The sequence below is a fragment of the Fringilla coelebs genome (genome assembly GCF_963513975.1).
Source record: "Fringilla coelebs genome assembly, chromosome: 11".
Classification (NCBI taxonomy): Eukaryota; Metazoa; Chordata; class Aves; order Passeriformes; family Fringillidae; genus Fringilla; species Fringilla coelebs.
Genome location: NC_140037.1, coordinates 17,655,235 through 17,673,107, shown reverse-complemented (window position 1 = coordinate 17,673,107; position 17,873 = coordinate 17,655,235). Strand labels below are relative to the sequence as shown.

Below are 17,873 nucleotides of genomic sequence, written 5' to 3'. Positions count from 1 at the left end.
TTTTAAAAGAAAGCATTTAATCCCAGAAGGAAACAAGAATACGGTAATCTAAAAAAAGTGCAGAAACAGCAAAACACGTTTATTTTTCCATTTATTGGCACTTATTTGAAAAATAGCATAAATATTCAACAGAAAAGAGACAAGTTGACCCACACTCAGCTATTAAACCCCCCTATACTGATGTGTCTTCTAACAAAGACTGGAAGAGACACCAGGAGGTTCCTTCTTAAGAAATAAGCAAGATTTTAAAAAAAGAAGAGTCTTGCTGTCACTACGGAAGAGTGGTGGCACAGCAACTCTTTGGCACAAACCTGAAACTGCAAAGCCAAACTTTGCCTCAGCAGAGAGAGCAAACAGAGCCCAGCACTCCTGTGTGCCTCTGCTCGGGGACAAAGGGCAGCTGGACCGGCGAGCGACTGCAACCAGCAGGGTGATTGTTACAATAATTTAAGAGGAATGATACCAGAAGTAAACCATGTCGAATGTTAACTAGAACAGAGTCAGACTATGAAATACATTCTATTTTCTCTCTACAATAAGGACACACAGAAATGGGTCACTGGCCCTCAGGTCGCCAGGTCTTTGCACTCCAAGTCATCCCTTTCTCATTTTGATGGCTGCTATCAGTCAAAGCTTCATCCATGTGAATCTTTCAAAGCAGGGTTTAGGGGAGGTTTTTCTCCTACTTGAGGAAGTTTCCACACTTTTCTCACTTTATGACACACTACAAAGATTTAGCGTTTAAAAATAAAACATTTTGCTTCATTCTTAACCTCTCTGGAGAGAAGGTTGGAAACCACATAGCACAGATGCACAGACATGTACAAAAAAGGGACTCAGCTGGGGGAGTTCAGCTGCACAACCCCACTGAGGGTGTCACTGCAAAATCCCAGACAGCTGTCTATAGGGGGGGCCTGCAAATTCTTCCTCCTGGTTGGGGAATTTCAAAGTTGAGATCAGGATGTCTCAATACACTGATTTTTCAAGCATCTCAGATTACCATATTCCAGGCTTCCAATCAGCATCTGAAGTTTTCAACAGCAGAAATGACTCGATGTCATTGTCTGAGGAAGCAACATCAAGAAATTAAATACAGATTAAATATGTTTGATGGCCTCAGGCTGTAAAAAGGCATTCAAGATTCCTCACCGGATCTGTCATATATGAGGACAAATACTGACTTAAAATAAGCATTTCTGAAGTACTAAATACTACATTCTCAGGATTTAATGCATTGTTCCAAATATTGTCACTATTTTTCCCTATTAAAAGACCTTTAACAGAGCATCTACCACTCCTATACATCATCTAAATGGGGAAGAAAAAGAAACAAATGCCAGATACAAAACCCCAGAAGAACGTTCCACACCTAATTTAGATTTAGTCACAACAGCAGTCATGATCATGAATGAAATCCAACATATAAATTTGACAATTTACCAACTTGTTATTTTCTGACATCCACTGGAACACAAAATTGATTAAGAGCCAATCATAACAGAACACAATAATATTAATAATAATCAATTTCTCCCTTCAATATTCTCCCTTTCATATGAAGAAGAAAAAAAAAATAAAGATCTAACACTCTGGGAATAGAAACAATTAGTAAGCTGCTTCATTGGTTTTAGGCTGAGGACAAATGTGAGTTATCTGCTCCTCCACAGGCAGGGAGGACAGAGGCTGCTGGCAGGCCAAGTCTTCCATAAGCAGGACACATCTCATGCCAAGGAGATCACATCACTGCAAACCAGCAGCCTGACTGACGCGAGCACCCAACGTGTCTGCAGCCCAAATGCTTCTGTATTGTAGTAAATGTCATACAAATCACTAGAAAGGTGAATTCCTCCTCAAGGAACTGTTCTGGAAGTTTTCTAGAAGTAATGACATTGCTGAAAGTTCCTATGAGGAACAGAATGGGTCACACACAACAGAAAGTCAGGGCGATATCCGCCGGGATCCCGGTGCCCAGCAGCAGATTCCTGCTCCTCAGTTCATCGGTAACTTGGCCATGAGATCCACTGGCAAAAACGGGGACCTGGAGTCAGAGAGTGACACTGGAGAGTCTGTGCTGGTGCCAGCTTCAGCTGGGGAGTCACAGGAGGAGCCTGCACTGCTCCTGTTGTCATCCAGGGTGTGCGAGGACAGACTGAAAACACAGGGACACCAGGGCTGAGAAACGAGGCAGTGGCTCAGGGGAGTGCCCAAAACCAGCCCAAATCACCACAAAGCCATTCTAAACACACATGTGCAGCTCTGAAGGAGCAGCAAGCCCTGTGATCTGAAATACCCCTGCAGCCACACACACAGTCACTTCCAGACTCACACAGGACACTCTGCCCATTTTCTCCTTTGCTCACCCAAATCAGAAGTGAGCAAAGATCAGAAATTCCAGATGGAACAATCCACTCCAGCTTGACTCCATCCTCAAAGCCCTGGGCCAGCACAACAACCTGAGGCCTTTGTGCCATGAGAGCAAATGATAAATTGTCCCTCTTCCATTGTACTATGTATTGCACAGGACACAAAGTCATAACTACAGCTGATCTGTCATCAGTGATAGCAGCAGAGTGATTTTTTTTTTTTAATTACCATCTCTTACATCCAGAGGCAGCAATTGAACCCACACTGCTATCCCCACTGTAAACAGGATGTGCAAAAAAGATATGTTTTTAAAGTACCTGTAAAATATCTATTTTGCTATTGCTACTCAAAGCTTCTGCATGACTTGTATGTCAGCTGAGAGGCAAAAAGACAGAAATACAGTGAACAGCCCTAGACAGTTGTGTGGGCACACCCTATGTACGATTAACCTTTTGACTAAAACACTGGATCAAAACCCCTTGCTATTACCAATCACTACAATTTTTAACAAAGTACTTTTTATCTCCTCCCAGCTCCTCTGATCCTCCAGGGAGGATCAGACAGACTCATGTTCCACTGTGACTAAGAACAAGGGAAAAGAAAAACCCAATTCACCCAAAAAGCATCAGCATTCACATTTGATTGCAATTTGAATCAGACTCCAAAAGCTATCATCTATGAGGTGTCTTTTCCTAAACATGCTCAAAATCCATCAGCCAGGCCTAGAAACTGCAGAATTCTAGGGAACATTGCTGCCTGTTTACTGTGATAATTTCAGTGCTGTAAAATTATGAGGTATCTCTACTAAAAAAATAAAAAAGACAAAAACAAGCACAAAAAACTTCAGGCATTCTCACTGCTAAGAAAAGAAAATATTTGTAATGTTCCTGGTGAAGGGACAATAAAGAGCACAGATTTACCATGCCCCAAGGTCCGCCTGATGTGAAGCCTCAGGGGTTAGCATGGTGGTGGATCCTTGGAATAATCTTTTTGGGTGATCTTCCATCTCTGTCACACCTTTGGGAAGAGATACCAAGTGGTAAAAATTACAACTCACCTAAACTAAAATCTACTTTCAATGTACTTCCACAGAGCAAACAGAATAGAGGTTCAAACTTACAATATTTCATATGTTGAACATAGAATTTAGATGCTGAAATTGTAAAGACTGTCTATTTTCGGGAGCCATTTTGTCCAAGCTTCAGTACAGTTTAGTGAATAATTAACTAAGGCTTAGATATCAGATATTTATTCTTCAGTAGTGAAGAATAATCCTTTTGTTTCAGTTTACCCAGCTACCACTTCATTGACCAGCTCCACCAGAGTACAGAAGCTGAAAATAAGGAAAAGGAACAAGCTCCAGAATTCTCACAAAACTTTTCTATTGACTTTGATTTCCAAACACTCTGGAAGAGGAGGGGATAGATATATGCTTAAAAAGGCTATGACAGAACTCAGCTGAAAGTGTTTTAGAAGTTGTCTCAGAGCCAGAGATGTTCTGTAACAGAGGTGAAGCTTGAAGATATAAAAATAGGTGCAATAAAATTTCCAGAAGTTAAACTTGAAGAAAAATGCAGAAAGACAGAGAAACATTTCCTAATAAAGCTGTAAGGTGCCTACCAGGCCTGTGCATCAGCTTTGGGTTTTGAAGAGTTATTTTAAATGTACAGTACCTGTGTGCTTCAGTTAACCAGGACTTGCAAAGTTTTCTGTTTAACTTAAATATACCAATAGTTGTATTTATTGTTTTGTTAAGCAGGTTACACTAGATTTTTTATCACATCTATATGACCACAGCAATGGGGAGGAATTAGAACAAAATAATTATTAGCTTTGTGGAATTTAAAACTTTATTATATAGTAAAATCTAATTTAATGATTTATCTGTTTCATTATGTGTAATATCTTCTATTTCTAGTTACTTTTTAAAGAATCAGCTGACTGGACAGAATTATGAAGAAAGCTATAGGAATTATTATATAACTAACAAGTTGGCCTATTGTATTTGCCAAACCAAATTACTGTACCTTTTCTTTTGATTGATCCAAGAACACTTGGTCGAATGCAGTTAATTGGGCTCTGGCTTCTCCTGCTAAAAGAAGACAAATGCTGCACTGAGACCATCATTGAAAAAGAAAGGTTGAAAAAACAATCAAAAGATATTCAGAGAACAAACTACTGGGTGGAAGCCACTAAGAAAATAGGCATTAAAACAGCTTATCCAAAACTAGTCCTTTTTTTTTTTTTTTCTCTGAAGATAGGCCAGAAAGGATAGAACTGAGCAGGAAATGTTTAATTACATTATTTCACATCTGGGGCAGCCAAAAACTCTCATCCAGGCACTGACTACATCTCAGTTGACAGGCTGAACTGTGAGGGCCTAGTAAAATTTAATTGTATGCCCACATCACTCAAAGGAGTAACAAACCCTAAATCTGTTTGTGTTTTCTTTCCCTCAGAATTCAATTGCTAAAGATGTGAATGAGAGCAATATAGAGACTACACTGGGAAGACAGATGCCACAATGCAGCCCATTTCCCAATGCTATGACATGAGGATTTTGACAAATGTTTTACAACACTGTAAAATCTAAAGTCTACATGAGTATATGAAATTGTGTTTGTGCTCAGAAATCAATTATGGATGCAACAAATTCTGGTATATGCCTACTATGAAGAAGCTACATTAATTTTCTATCATTGCTATGATCTGGTGACTTACCTTGAAAATCTCCTTGTTGGACTTGGGCTGGGACTTGGGGGCAACCCACTGCTGCTCACCAGACTTTGTAAAGATGGTGAGAAACATTGCTGAGAGGAAAAGAGTTTGTGTTATTATAAATACTGTATCACTCCTATGTGGTAACAATTGATGCTTAACTTCAGAGAAATAAACAACTCAGTATCAAATTCAGCAGCCAGTCATTGGCTACACTGAGACATCACTTTTTGCTAATGAGAAAAAAAAAATTGGACAGATTCCATTTTCATGCAGATTTATTCCACTGCACTCTGGTTAGACAGACTTATTTGGTTTTTATTAACCACAGCATAACAGCTGAACACTCCACAGAAATTCACATCCACAACATGAGCAGCTGGTATTTTCTGGTTTGGGGTTTTAGGGGGTTTTATTTACTCTCTAGTTTCTTGTTTGCAGCTGAGTTAGAAAGGAGCAGGTGGCTTAATCTTTTGCTACTAATTTCATTGAATTTATTTAGCTCTACTTAAGATAAAACCATTATTACCACATTTTGCTCACCTTCCCTATTCCTCGTGTAGGTGAAGGAGCTGGAGAAACTGGAACAAAGTCTACTTGCTTTGGTGATAGTGATTTTTCAAAATCATTGTCACTCTGTAAACAGTACACATAATTAATCTTACAAGCAGGTACCTTAACAAGAAAAGGACTGATTGGTGTGAAATCCCAAAGTTATCCTCCATCAAATCAACAATTATTAGGCAGCCATTTATGAGCTTAGGCTTAACAAAACCAAAAAAGCCTAAAACATTACATAGAGAGTATCAGAACATGGAGGAAAATTTGAATAGGCAGACATCCATGCAATTTCCGTTTCACACAGCAGCCCAAGGAACCCACATGTACCTTGAACAGTTGATAATTCTATGCCTTGTTAGTGTGATAAACTGCTGATCAAAAGCAGTACTATGATAACAACTTAACTGTAGGTCAAACTATCAAAGGAAATGTTGACATGAGAGAGTCTCTAGTGTCCTGATACTGATGATAGAAACACAAATTAAAGCATGAATGCATTACCAGGCTCAAGCTCTCCTCCCATGAGTGGCTCATCTGCATTGCTACTTGTACTTCTCTATAAAGAAGAAAAGAAATGTATTGTCCTGGGCCCACAAACGGCTGCAGTGACTGTTCTGCTTTGCCTTAGTGCTCACCTTTCATGAACGGTTTCCCTGTTCAGCAAATTCATTCCTTCCTCCTAAAAGATTAGCACATGAAGAAGTAAGGTCAAAAAAACCCCACTTTGTTCCAGCAAATCAGAAAAGCTGTGGTTTCACTTCACTTTGGCATGTGGAAAATTTAATTCAACTCGGTTAAGCAACAATAACCTCAAGTTCTCATCCATGGAAAGGAGTGAGGAGGAGAGGATGAGAAAGATGCAGCAGGAGACACCATCATGCAAGAAGTGCTTATGTGAGCTGGTTGTTTCCCAAGCAGCTTTATTTTCATTGCTAACCAAGAAGTAGCTACCAAACTGAATAATGGTAGTATGAACCAGAAATTCTGCACATGCCAGAGCATCTTTATGCAGTCTTGAGTAATTTCATTTTACAAAGGGGTAGTACAGATAAACCTCAAAAACAGGCTGGATTCTTACCTGACTCTATGGATTAGTGACTAACTAGACACTTGTCAGCATGTCATTTGCAATACACTGCATTGCACACAATGAATTCAGGAGTCAGTGAGGGTTTTTTTCTAAAAAAACTTTATAAAGTATTAATAAAATGGATCAAATATATAAAATTAAACTAAACATTAACACCAAGTACAAACATGTCTCAATCTCCTCTTAGGCAGACACCATTCCTTAAAATTAACTGAATGCTACCCAGTTTGTTCAGTGAATGAGTAGGTTCCCTAATTCAAGAGTAAAAGTTCAAGTAAACATCTTCATAATCCTCATCATAAGTAGGAATAGTCTAACTTCTTCACCTGTGTGATAATTTGCACAGATTTGAAAGAGATCAGAAGTGAATCACACAGGTTCGCAGTGAGTATACAGGACATGGAATTAATTCCAACTAGTGAATCTAAAGCTCAAACACAAATTAGGAAATTACACTGTTTGCTTCAATAAATGGATGACACAAACATCAATTCAGAAGCATTTTCCAGAAGATTGAATTATCAAATTTTACTTCAGGTAATAGAGCAGAGCCACAACAGTTAATTCCTTTGCTTTCAGCGTATTTCTCATTATATCTCCCTGCTCACTGCAGGGGGGTTGGACCAGATGACCTTTAAAGGTCTCTTTCAACCCAAACTAATTTATGATTCTATGATATTTACATATTAATCCTAAGCATTTTTATATTGATAAAAAGAGCTGTACAACAGACCTGAGTGCTTCAGAGTCTACTCAAGCCAGTAAATTATTTACATAATGAAAGCAAGCAGTTATTTTCTTCAGGATTACTGTGCAACTACCTTAAATAACCGAGGTAGGAAGCAGAAGTGCCTTCCACCACTCAGGCACCATACGCTAAAAATGCTGCCTGAAGCATTAAATTGTTTTCTTAACTTTTGACCCTGTAAAAATCAAGCCTGTCCATTAACAACTGGCCTGCTAAAAAAAAAAAATTAAAAAATATTAAGAATCTTCAAGCCAATTTTATAACCATTCTACTGTCAAAAAGTGGAGATATAAAATGAAGGAGGCACAAGAGTTGGAGCTTGTTGATTTTAAAGCTGGAGTCTTCAGCCTGCGGTGTGCTGGCTGGGAGCAGAGCTATTTGAGCCTGCTCAGATATTCCCCACACCACCCCCCTTCCCGAGTGTTTGCTCTGCTGCCCTTCCCCCTCCGTTCCTGCTGTGACAGCACAAGTACAGGGATCTGGATAAGAAAATTATACAGATGAAAAATAGCCCAGCCAGAAGAGTACAGACTATTTTTCAGCCAGAGTGCTTCCTTATCCTTCTCATTTTCTGGCTCCACATGAGTCTTGTGCCAACACAAGTTAAGGAACACTTTGTTATTGGCCCCGAATATTTATGCTGGCACTGCTGCCAAAAACTTGGTGAAACTTTACCCTAAGGGTTTACATTAAAGGTTTCCTTTCTAAAATGTCCATTTTAAGAATCCTCTCTCTGCTTAAATCTTCTCCTTGCTGTAAGATGCATTTTGCTTCATGAAACGTGGAACTGGGCAGGCAGTTTGAAAATAAAATCTACAGCCAGCTGAAGGACATTAAACATTGACTGCAAAAAACCCCAGCCACCTATAAAAAACACATTTAGAAGAATCTGTGCTTACTTGTTTGATTTGATGAAGACGGCTACTAGGAATACGGATAGGAGATGAAGGCACAAACTGCAAAACAAAGTCACACACAATTGAAAGTACTGCAGAAGGGAGGGAAAGGTGCCACAGAAAAGTCAGTAAACTAGGGTTGCCCCAAACTAAAAAGAACCTAATTTTTAAAAATCCATATAATTTCTAATATTCTCAGTGTAGATATAACCTATATTACTTGCAAGAAGGTTGCACTCTTGCATGTTAATATGCATTTCCACATTATACTGCTTTGCAAGCTCACAGATGCTAATTGGTATCAGCCTGGCTTCCATTCCATTTCCAGGCAACTAGAACTGACAGCTTTCCCCATAGAATGGAGCTGCTTTTCACTAGCACACTGTCACCCCTAGTATATATGTTGGGGCATATATATATTTTCCTTTATGTGACTCAGAATATTTATTTTCATTTAAGTGGTCCAGAAAGCTCCCTTGAAATACAAAGCCAAAACAACAAATTGTACAAAAAGAGTCCTGGATTGTTGTCTGCTTATAAATGAATACTTTGACAGGTGAAAAAAATCAGCTATTAGAAGGCTAACAAAGAGTTAAACACTTTCTTTATGGTTTCTCAAGAGCTTCACCAATTTGGGTGAAATCAGAGAAGACGTCACTAAAAATGGTCTTCTGTTAATGTTGACAGTTTTGCATCAAGATCTCACTAGAATGCTATGATCAAAAACTGCACATCCAAAACCGAGTAATTTAAAGTGATTATTTTCTCAAAATATAATTTTCTTTCATAAATTTCCCACCCACTGCATTGTCAGCCTTCAGTTTATTTATGTCATAGCCATTCAGGGAACAAAAATTCTACACCTAAGCCTTGAATAGAGGTTTAAATTCTCTGTAAGATGACAATTCTTCCAAAAAGTAAGGTGTCTTTTCAAAATGGATGTGTTCAGAAAGTAAGGCTTGCATTATTATAGGTGTTTTTATACTTCACTCATTATAAGGCTTCATCTGCTTCACAAAACATTACTAGAGCTCTTCATCATGCTGAAGCTGAGAACTAACACTCAGTTAACTGTTACTGCACCATCTTCCAATCAGTGCCACAGAGAATACAAGGATTTTGCTGCCTGACAGGGTAAGTTAGCACAGACTATTAATGCTTCATACATCCAGAACCCTCCTTCTAAAAAAACAAACATGAACACATCACACCCTGCTTCTCACAAAAGAATTCAGCCTATCAGGCTCACACAGAGGATGACTAACATTTGTGCCAGAATTTAGTCATCATAATACATAATACTAAAGTTTAACAACTATAATATCTTGATTTGCTACTTTTAAGGTCCAGTTTAGGTCAGCTTTACTATCATACTGGGTTCCCAAACCTCCTGTGCACCTAATAAAAATTCCTCCAAGCTGCACCAGTCAATGCAGACCTTGAGCTGACCTTGATTCTCACACACAGAAAAGAATTTGGACAATAGTGCATTCCTGCCTATTCACTCTGCCATTCCACAGTAGAAATGCATTTGTTCCACTCATTATATTCTAATTTTGTGACTGTGATCCACATACTTTAAGGTTTGACATTAATAGAATATATAAAAAAACAGTGGCTTGCAGTATAAAACAAAAAATAAAAAAAGGCAATTAAGTGTTCCTCTGCAGGGTCTGATGCACTAACACAGCTCTGAGGATCCTACATCTTGTTTCCAACAAGTCATCATCCTTGCTTTGTCAGTGTATAAAACTCACTTTTGCTCTGTTTGCATCCTTTGATTTAACTCTTGTGAAAAGAAACCTCTGTCACTTTCAAAGGCTACTTGCTAAACTGAACTCATATATTAAAATCATGCTACTCAAATGCCCATTGTTTTAAGAGAGCAAAAAGCTTGTTAAAAACATTACAAACTATTATACTATGACCTTCCCCCCTACTCCAGTGTGTCAGACACTGAGCTCCAATGCAGGTAAAGTTTCAGCAGTGCCAGGCTGGCAGGAGCTGCTGCCCAGGTGAGCAGGGGCTGCCCCAGTGCCTCTGCCCTGCCCTGCAGTGCCCTCTGCCTCCTGCAGCACAGCCACTTGAACCCAGCAGGGAAACTACCCGGCTTAAAAAAAAAAAGAGAAAAAATTTAACATCAGCTTCTGCTGAAATAGCACCTAAACAACCTAAACATCTAACCACAGACTCCACTGCTCTGCTTAAACAACAAAACAAAAACCCCAGCCGTGCAAAACAAATAAAAAAAACATCAAAACATTTACTCATTGGTATCTCCTGGAAGAAAATAAACTGCAGATACTGCAGAGCCTGGTTAACCCTTCCTTGGCAATTACATGTAGTGTCAGAAAACTGCAGATCTAGCCCCAGCCCAAATGGCACCACTGCCCTTACAGTCATCATTATAAGCCAGCTGAAGTCTGAGACTTGGAGAAGCTACTCCAAAAACAGATTGTGGAATTCAGCTGAGCAACTGGGACAGCACTGAAGATGGAGTTGATGGTGTATGACCATCAGTTACCAGAGATTTTAGCAACTCCTGTTGTTCCCCTGACAGGGAACACCACACAAATTAGACAAACACTAATCAACTTTTTTCCCACAAAGTTTAACAGAACATTAAATTTAAGCCCTACTTGTAATACTTGTAATAAAGAAGTTTCAGTTGCTTACTAAATCTTTTAACCCTCTTACAGTTTACACTGCAGTAAAACTTGGATTAGTTTTCTTAAATACAAAGAAGGAGGTTTTGAAATACACTTTATCACCTTCTTATGTAAAATTTAAGTTACAAAAGTAGATGTGATCTAGCTCCTTAGAATACCTCTAACATCATAAAACTAAATGTACTTCTTTGCTACAGGAAGAATACCAGGGAAGGTTGCTTAGGGTCCTTGATGCTGAAAGTTTAATTCTATCACAAAATCATTTATCTGTGGATGATCCTGGCTTAAGACCACAGAAGGATGAGAATCTCTAAGATCCTTTCCAATTCCATCCTCCCTGTCATATCCAACAGAACCATAACCCAGATCACAAGTCATAGGAACATTTCAAAGCAGATAAGGCACTGGGGAACAGTCAGTGGGGAACTTGATTTTCAGTGTAAGTAAAAATTTATGTATTTTGTCAGCCTGAGAGTGAAGAGGGACACTTTTTAATAACATTAGTGTGAGGGGAAAGGTTAGGAACATGATACCATGAAGATGGAAACACTGGTTAAGTCCAGGAGACTGCAACATTTATGAGGGGCAGGCAGAAGAGCAGCCCATTGGTGAATTAGCTCCTGCATCCCAGCAAGTTCTGGGCAAGGCATCCTGAATTAGCATCTTTTTAGCCCAACAACTGAGGATCTTCAGGAGTAAACACAATAAACTGAGCTTTTGCCGTTGTTTTTTTCTCCTCTTGCCTGACCACAAGCCCAAACTGATTTATACTAAGCTGCTGTCCCAAAAATATGAAGGAGGAGACTTGGTTAAGAAATCTTGACTTTCTTTCAGTTTTTTCATCCTAGCAGGAGAAAGGCTTCTCCACCAATCTTTTCTTATACGTAACTGTTCTGTTACAGATGCAACCTTGCTGAAGTATTTGTCTGCACTTTTTTTCTTGAGCATCAAAAATAATTTAAAACATTGATTACTGTTAACAGTACAGTTATATAATCAGTTTTCTTAGCAAGCTACCTTTCTTACTCTACCTTGGAACATCCATTTTACAAACAAAGTTATGATCACAATGAAGTACAAGCATTCTCTAAGCCCAATGATCTATAAGTAACATTTCATTACAGCTACAGCATATTAATGTCACAGTCTAGAGCCTTGTTTCTGAAAGCAATGTGGTATTGGTTTCACAGACTGCAGTCTAATTCTGTTTATTGCTGTTTGCACACTTGTGCCTGGCAGCTGTGGGTGGGTGCAGGAGTGTCCTTACCAGGCTGTGCCGATTCATGACCGTGGTGCTGTTCCTGCGGGTGCGCAGGACGCTGCCCTGGAACACCTGGCAGTTATCGCTGCGAAGAGAAACACTCGTCAATGCAAAAGCCATTTCCTTCCTAGCACAGAGCCCCTCCTCACATCAGCTCCCTTCCAAGTGCTGTGACAGCTCTCCTGTGGAGACAAAGCACTCCAGAGACAGGCAGGTAAGAACTCTTTCAGCTTGTTGGCAGAGAGTGCAAATCAACTCGTTCATCCTCCAATTCCCAGCTACTTCAATTAATGATTTCAATTAATCATTTTGTGTCTTCAGAATAATTGAAGGATTGTTTAGACTGTGGGGATTTATTATGTTTGGAATGGCTGCTGCTTGTATATTGCTTCAAATGTCATTCAACAGAACAAATGTATAAATGGCTTCTAAGTAACTGAAACAAGCTTCGATCCCACAGATAAAACAGAATTTAAAAATACAGCATCTTGATAAATCTTATCACTACAAACATTTAATATCTTTTGAACATTTTTCCAGCAGAAGTTAAATTAGAGTAAACACAGTTTTTAAGGCCCCACAGCAGCATACCCATTGAAATGGTATAGGATTATTTATCCGACACAAAATGAAATTCTTTCTCAAGGCAATTTTAGTTCCATTGATTCCTAAAGCAAGTTTTACTGGTCATGTCATCATCAATGTTATCAACAGCCAATGATCAGCACTTAATGAATGTGACTGCAAAAATAAACTTTTTTTCTAGCAAGCATTAAAAAATGTTGAGCCACAACCCTACAATCCCCATGCCCAAAAATCAATGAGGAACTGCAAAGGTGAACAAATCCAAATGTAAGACTGTAATAAGATTCCAATTACAAGAATTCACATTGTATTAACTTTTTTTTTTCAGCTGCTAACTTAGGATGAACAAAAGCCTCCCACAAATACAATTTCTTGAAAACTAACCTGACCAACAGCACTACCTTGCTGTAAGGACTGATAATCCTACTGCACTTTCATGACACACCATTGTCAGAATCCTCTAGTTTAAAACACACCAGTTAGACACATAAGTTTTAGACAGCTTTTATGTAGCTGTAAATAAAAAACAAATAAAGCTTATACTGTGAAATAAAAGCCAACAGCAACTGGTATAAGCAGTGCACTTTCTGCCAAGAAAAATGCATAGACTCTCCTTCTCCAAAATGTCAAGTACATAGGACCAGACATCATTTCCAATTTTCCAAGAAGTTTCTCTCGGTTAACACCCACGAGAGATCAAACAGCTGCCATTTGACAGAGGTGGAAGAGGAGAAACTGAAGGGATTCATGACATGATGTTTAGAGATGAGTTTTGGCTGAGGCCACCAGTCACAATTCTTTTCAGTGTACGTGCACTGGTTGGCATGCAAACACAAGACAAACAGCACATCCTGAAATCCAGGGTCTGAGTCAAGAAAACAGGTTGGAACAATCCTGTCCCACAATATCACAGCCCGAGTCCAATACTCAGTGCTAACTAGCAGAGAGGGAGAGAAAAAAGACCTACAAATAATCCTATCTTTAATCTCCCTTGCAAAAACTGGTCAGATCTGACTTATTTTTCACAGAAAACTACAGTTCCCATTAAAAAACAATTTTATTTGGCACAAAACCAAGAGTTAAAAGTTCTGTGAAATGTAACTTATAACTGTTCTCTGGATCTCATTTTCCAAATTCCCTACTAAAAAATGAAGAAGTCAAAACAAGAGGCAGAGGAGAAAAAGCAAGCTGTGTAAGAGCAAGAGCTTTTGTTTCAGTTTACCCAACAAAGCCATTCTGGGAAAAACTGAAGTTTCTTGCCAAGAGCTGCAATCTTGCAAAAACAGTATTCTGGTGGAAAATTCCAAACTAACAGGCAAACCACTGCAACCACCTCAGATTAGTTCAATGGCATTTCAGTTTTATTTGTATGAACACCTAACCCACAGTGTATGCACAGTGCCAAGGCAAGAGCTCAGGCTTAACCTTCTATCTGCCCAAACCCAGAATTAAATAATTTGTTCAGGGTTTTTTTTTAAGAGTCAAGGGTCTTTCAATTTCCAATTTACAAAAGGCTGAGATTATAAAAATGTCTTGTCTCAGATACTCAATTAGTTTACCTGCTCAGAAACCTCCCAGGGGAGAGCTGTCATACACAACCCTTCCATACTGCATCAAAATGTAAAATGGGAGTTGTTCCATTGTGATTATGTAAAAGAATAAAATTTACATTCACTTAACATTAAATCACAATAGAATAAGAAGTAGTATTTCATCTGAACTGTCAGACACTGTTAACCATTTTGGTAAAAGAGGTATGTGAGATTTTTTCATCTCTTGATATCCAGTTCCTTACAGAAACAGAAAAGGAAAAAAAAAAATCAATCCACCAGGAAGTACTTAGCATTGAATATACTACAGTTTATGAAACTTATTGTCAATATGCTCTCCCCAAATGCAGACACACCACTAACAGCAGCAGCACATGGACCACCTTATAGCTGGATGGAAGCCACACCATGTAGCAAATGGGGCATCTCCCAAGTTCTCAACAGCCCAGAGGAGACAAGCAACAGCCCTCTGGGTTATAAACTTACCCAAACAAAACTGTTCAAGAAACCCTACCTGTCTCAAAGCTTTCACCTGCCCTTGCCTGCCACTGGCACTTTCTGTCCTGACGGCTGAAGAGAGCCAGGCCTGGCAAACACCCAACCCTCCTGCAAACAGACCTGCCACAGGCTGGAGGCAACATCCAAGCACAACTGTCTACACAGCACACGGTATTTCTCCCACTAATGCATACTAGAAATTAGTACCACCCAGGAAAATTCCCGGCCACCTGACACACTGCTTTACACTAAATGCAAAACTTACGTCAAGGTCCCATGAAATTACCTTCCTGACCAAATTTGCCTGATTGTTCCGAAAGCATTTACTGTTGTCATGATACAGGGCAGTGATTTATTTTGTTCAGACCTGATCCATTACAGAAATCATCGCGATTGTTATTCGATGCATAACAACAGCCACAACTCTGACGTTGCGGACGGTGCTCTGCAACACACGGCAGACCCTGGTGAAAACAAAGCGCTTCAGTAAAACCAAAGCCCGTCTCCCCGGGCTTCCTCGCACCCCTCCATACGTTGGTATGTTCCCTAAATCCCTCCCAGCCTGGGACAGCGCTCGGGATCCCGCTTTTCCCCGTGGCACCGCGGAGCATCCCCGGAGTCCCCGCACGGCCAGGCCGGGCCGGGAGCCCCCCGGGCCCCTCACCTGAGCCCGTGGATGAGCGGGGCGCTGTTCGACCGCCTCAGGCCGCCGCCGTCGCCCGGGGCCGCGGCGCTCCCCGGCGGCAGCTCCAGGTCCAGCTCCATCTTCTCCTGAGCCATCGCAGCGGCTCCGGCTCCTCCCGCTCCGCCCATCCGCGGCCTCAAGCCGCCGCTGCCCCGGCCCTGCCGAACCCGCGGGCGGGGGGGCTGCCGCAGCAGCGAGGCCGCATCCCGGGGCTCCGGGGGCGGCCCGTACCCGCTGTTCCCGCTGATCGCCGCAGCCCCCGCGGCCCCGCGGGCCCCGGGCCGCTCTCCCCGCCCGGCCCCAGCGCAGGCGGGCCCGGCCGCAGGGCGCAGGCGCAGCGCTCGGGCCGCGGCCGCTCGGGCACGGCTCCGTGAGGGGAGCGACGTGAGGGGAGCGGAGCGTGCTCGGCCTGCGGAGCGCTCCGGCCAAGGGACACCGCGCTGATGGGACCGGAGCGTGCTCGTCCTGCACAGCTCTCCGGCCAAGGGACACCGCGCTGATCGCTACACAGTGAAAATTCTGCCTCTGAACTCGTACCGAGCTGTTCTCCCTCGCAGAAATATCAGCGGGTGGTTCTGTGCAGGCCCAGAAAGCTCCAGGAATAAAGAATAAAACCAAACGTTTTCAGAATACTTTAATAGCTACGTGTGGCCCTAGTTTATACCTAGAGGAGGTTGTGGTGAAATAGGTTGGAAGGGAAATGTCACACTGGCTGGTGGACATTGCTAAGGCTCCTAACTCTTGGGGAGAAGTGGGGAATCTGGTTTGCCTAAACAGGGCATTAATCGTAGAATCATGGAATGGTTTGGATTGGAAGGGACCTTAAAAACCATTTTGATCCACCCCCTGCCATGGGCAGGGACGCCTTCCACCATCCCAGGTTGCTCCAAGCCCTGTCCAACCTGGCCTTGGACAATTCAGGGATGGGGCAGCCACAGCTTCTCTGGGTACCCTGTGCCTCACCACCACCACAGGGGAGAATTTCCTCCTAATATCCAGTCTAAACCCACTCGCTTTTGATTTGAAGCCATTCCCCCCTGTCCTGTCAATCCAGGCCCTTGTAAATAATCTCTCTCCATCTTTGTTGTAAATTTCCTTCAGGTACTGGAAGGCCACAATTAGGTCACCCCAAACTTCTCTTCTGCAGTTTGAACAATCCCAGTTGTCTCAGCCTTTCCTTATAAGAGAGCTGCTCCATCTCTTCATCTGTTTATAGTGAGAGTTTCAGGCAGTCTTTAGGAACAGAAATAATCAGAGAAAGAGGGTAGATTATGAAAAGCTAAAACGTTTTTTCACGGGCTCCATACTTACTAATTTATCTAAGGCTGATGGCATTTTGTGACTGTGTTTATTTTACCCACAAGGGTATTTCCCTGACACTATTAAATACCCACCCCGTAACATCACCCACTTCATGCCCATCAGTCCCTTTGTATCACTGTACCCATGTATCTCATTCTTTCAGTCTCTGTTGCCCCACCATGAATATCCATCCTTCACCCTCTCAAGGCTCTTTTTAACATGTTCTCTCCTTTCTTAACCCCTCTTGCCATGGTGTTATCTATCTCAACAACTTGTGATTTCCTCATTTCCATAGTTCTGTTCCACAGCAGCCCTTTGAGGGTCACCCTGACAGCCCCCACTTTCCCATTAAAGTTCTCTTGGCTACAGTAAATCCTGGTCAGACAGTAGGATGATCTGCCTGGCACTGGAAATTTGAGAACATGGAGCAGATGTTTTTGAGCTCTCAGCCACATTTTGGATATCGTTGGCTTTTTCCTTAACAGTATCCTGGTACATGGCATTTGAAGCTGTTTGCTGCCCTTAGTGGCAAGGACATAATATAATAACTCCACAATAAAAATAAATATCAAAATCCACATAGTTTAGTGCTGTAGTCAGATCCTGCAGGTGGCTTTTGTATTAAGAGAACCAGCATATTTGTGAGTAGATTTCAGAGCTAGAAGTTTTGCTAGGAACTTTCACCTGAATTGCCTTTTAGGCAATTCTAGCCATGGAAAATGAAGGTATGGAAGCTGTTCCAAGCTGTGAAATGCTTGTGCTGAAGCAGCAGACAAGGATTTTGGTGCAGGTTCTGTAAAAGTGTTTTATTACTTTTAGAGAATGGTGGCAGCAAAAGGTGATTAACAGTATATTTCTTTCACAGCTGCAGATCCTAATTTTCCAATGAATCAGACTGGTTATAATGATTAGAAATTAAGCAAAATTATTTAGATATTTACATTCT

At 41.0% G+C, this 17,873-nt stretch overlaps 1 protein-coding gene across 2 annotated transcripts; it reads right to left on the bottom strand.

The window, feature by feature from the left end:
• Positions 1-28: 28 nt before the first annotated feature.
• LOC311157956 (P2R1A-PPP2R2A-interacting phosphatase regulator 1) lies at positions 29-15,926 on the bottom strand. 2 transcript variants are annotated; one of them, XM_084213034.1, is made up of 10 exons: positions 15,605-15,926; positions 12,314-12,392; positions 8,381-8,437; positions 6,279-6,322; positions 6,145-6,199; positions 5,626-5,718; positions 5,086-5,174; positions 4,392-4,456; positions 3,285-3,381; positions 29-2,149 (listed from the first exon to the last, which is right to left on the bottom strand). In XM_084213034.1, exons 1-10 carry the CDS (start codon positions 15,751-15,753, stop codon positions 1,990-1,992), a joined length of 888 nt encoding a protein of 295 aa, XP_084069160.1. In that variant the 5' UTR covers positions 15,754-15,926; the 3' UTR covers positions 29-1,989. The 2 variants fall into 2 exon arrangements, with proteins under 2 accessions (XP_084069160.1, XP_084069161.1); XM_084213035.1 differs by having other exon boundaries at positions 4,392-4,453.
• Positions 15,927-17,873: the final 1,947 nt, after the last annotated feature.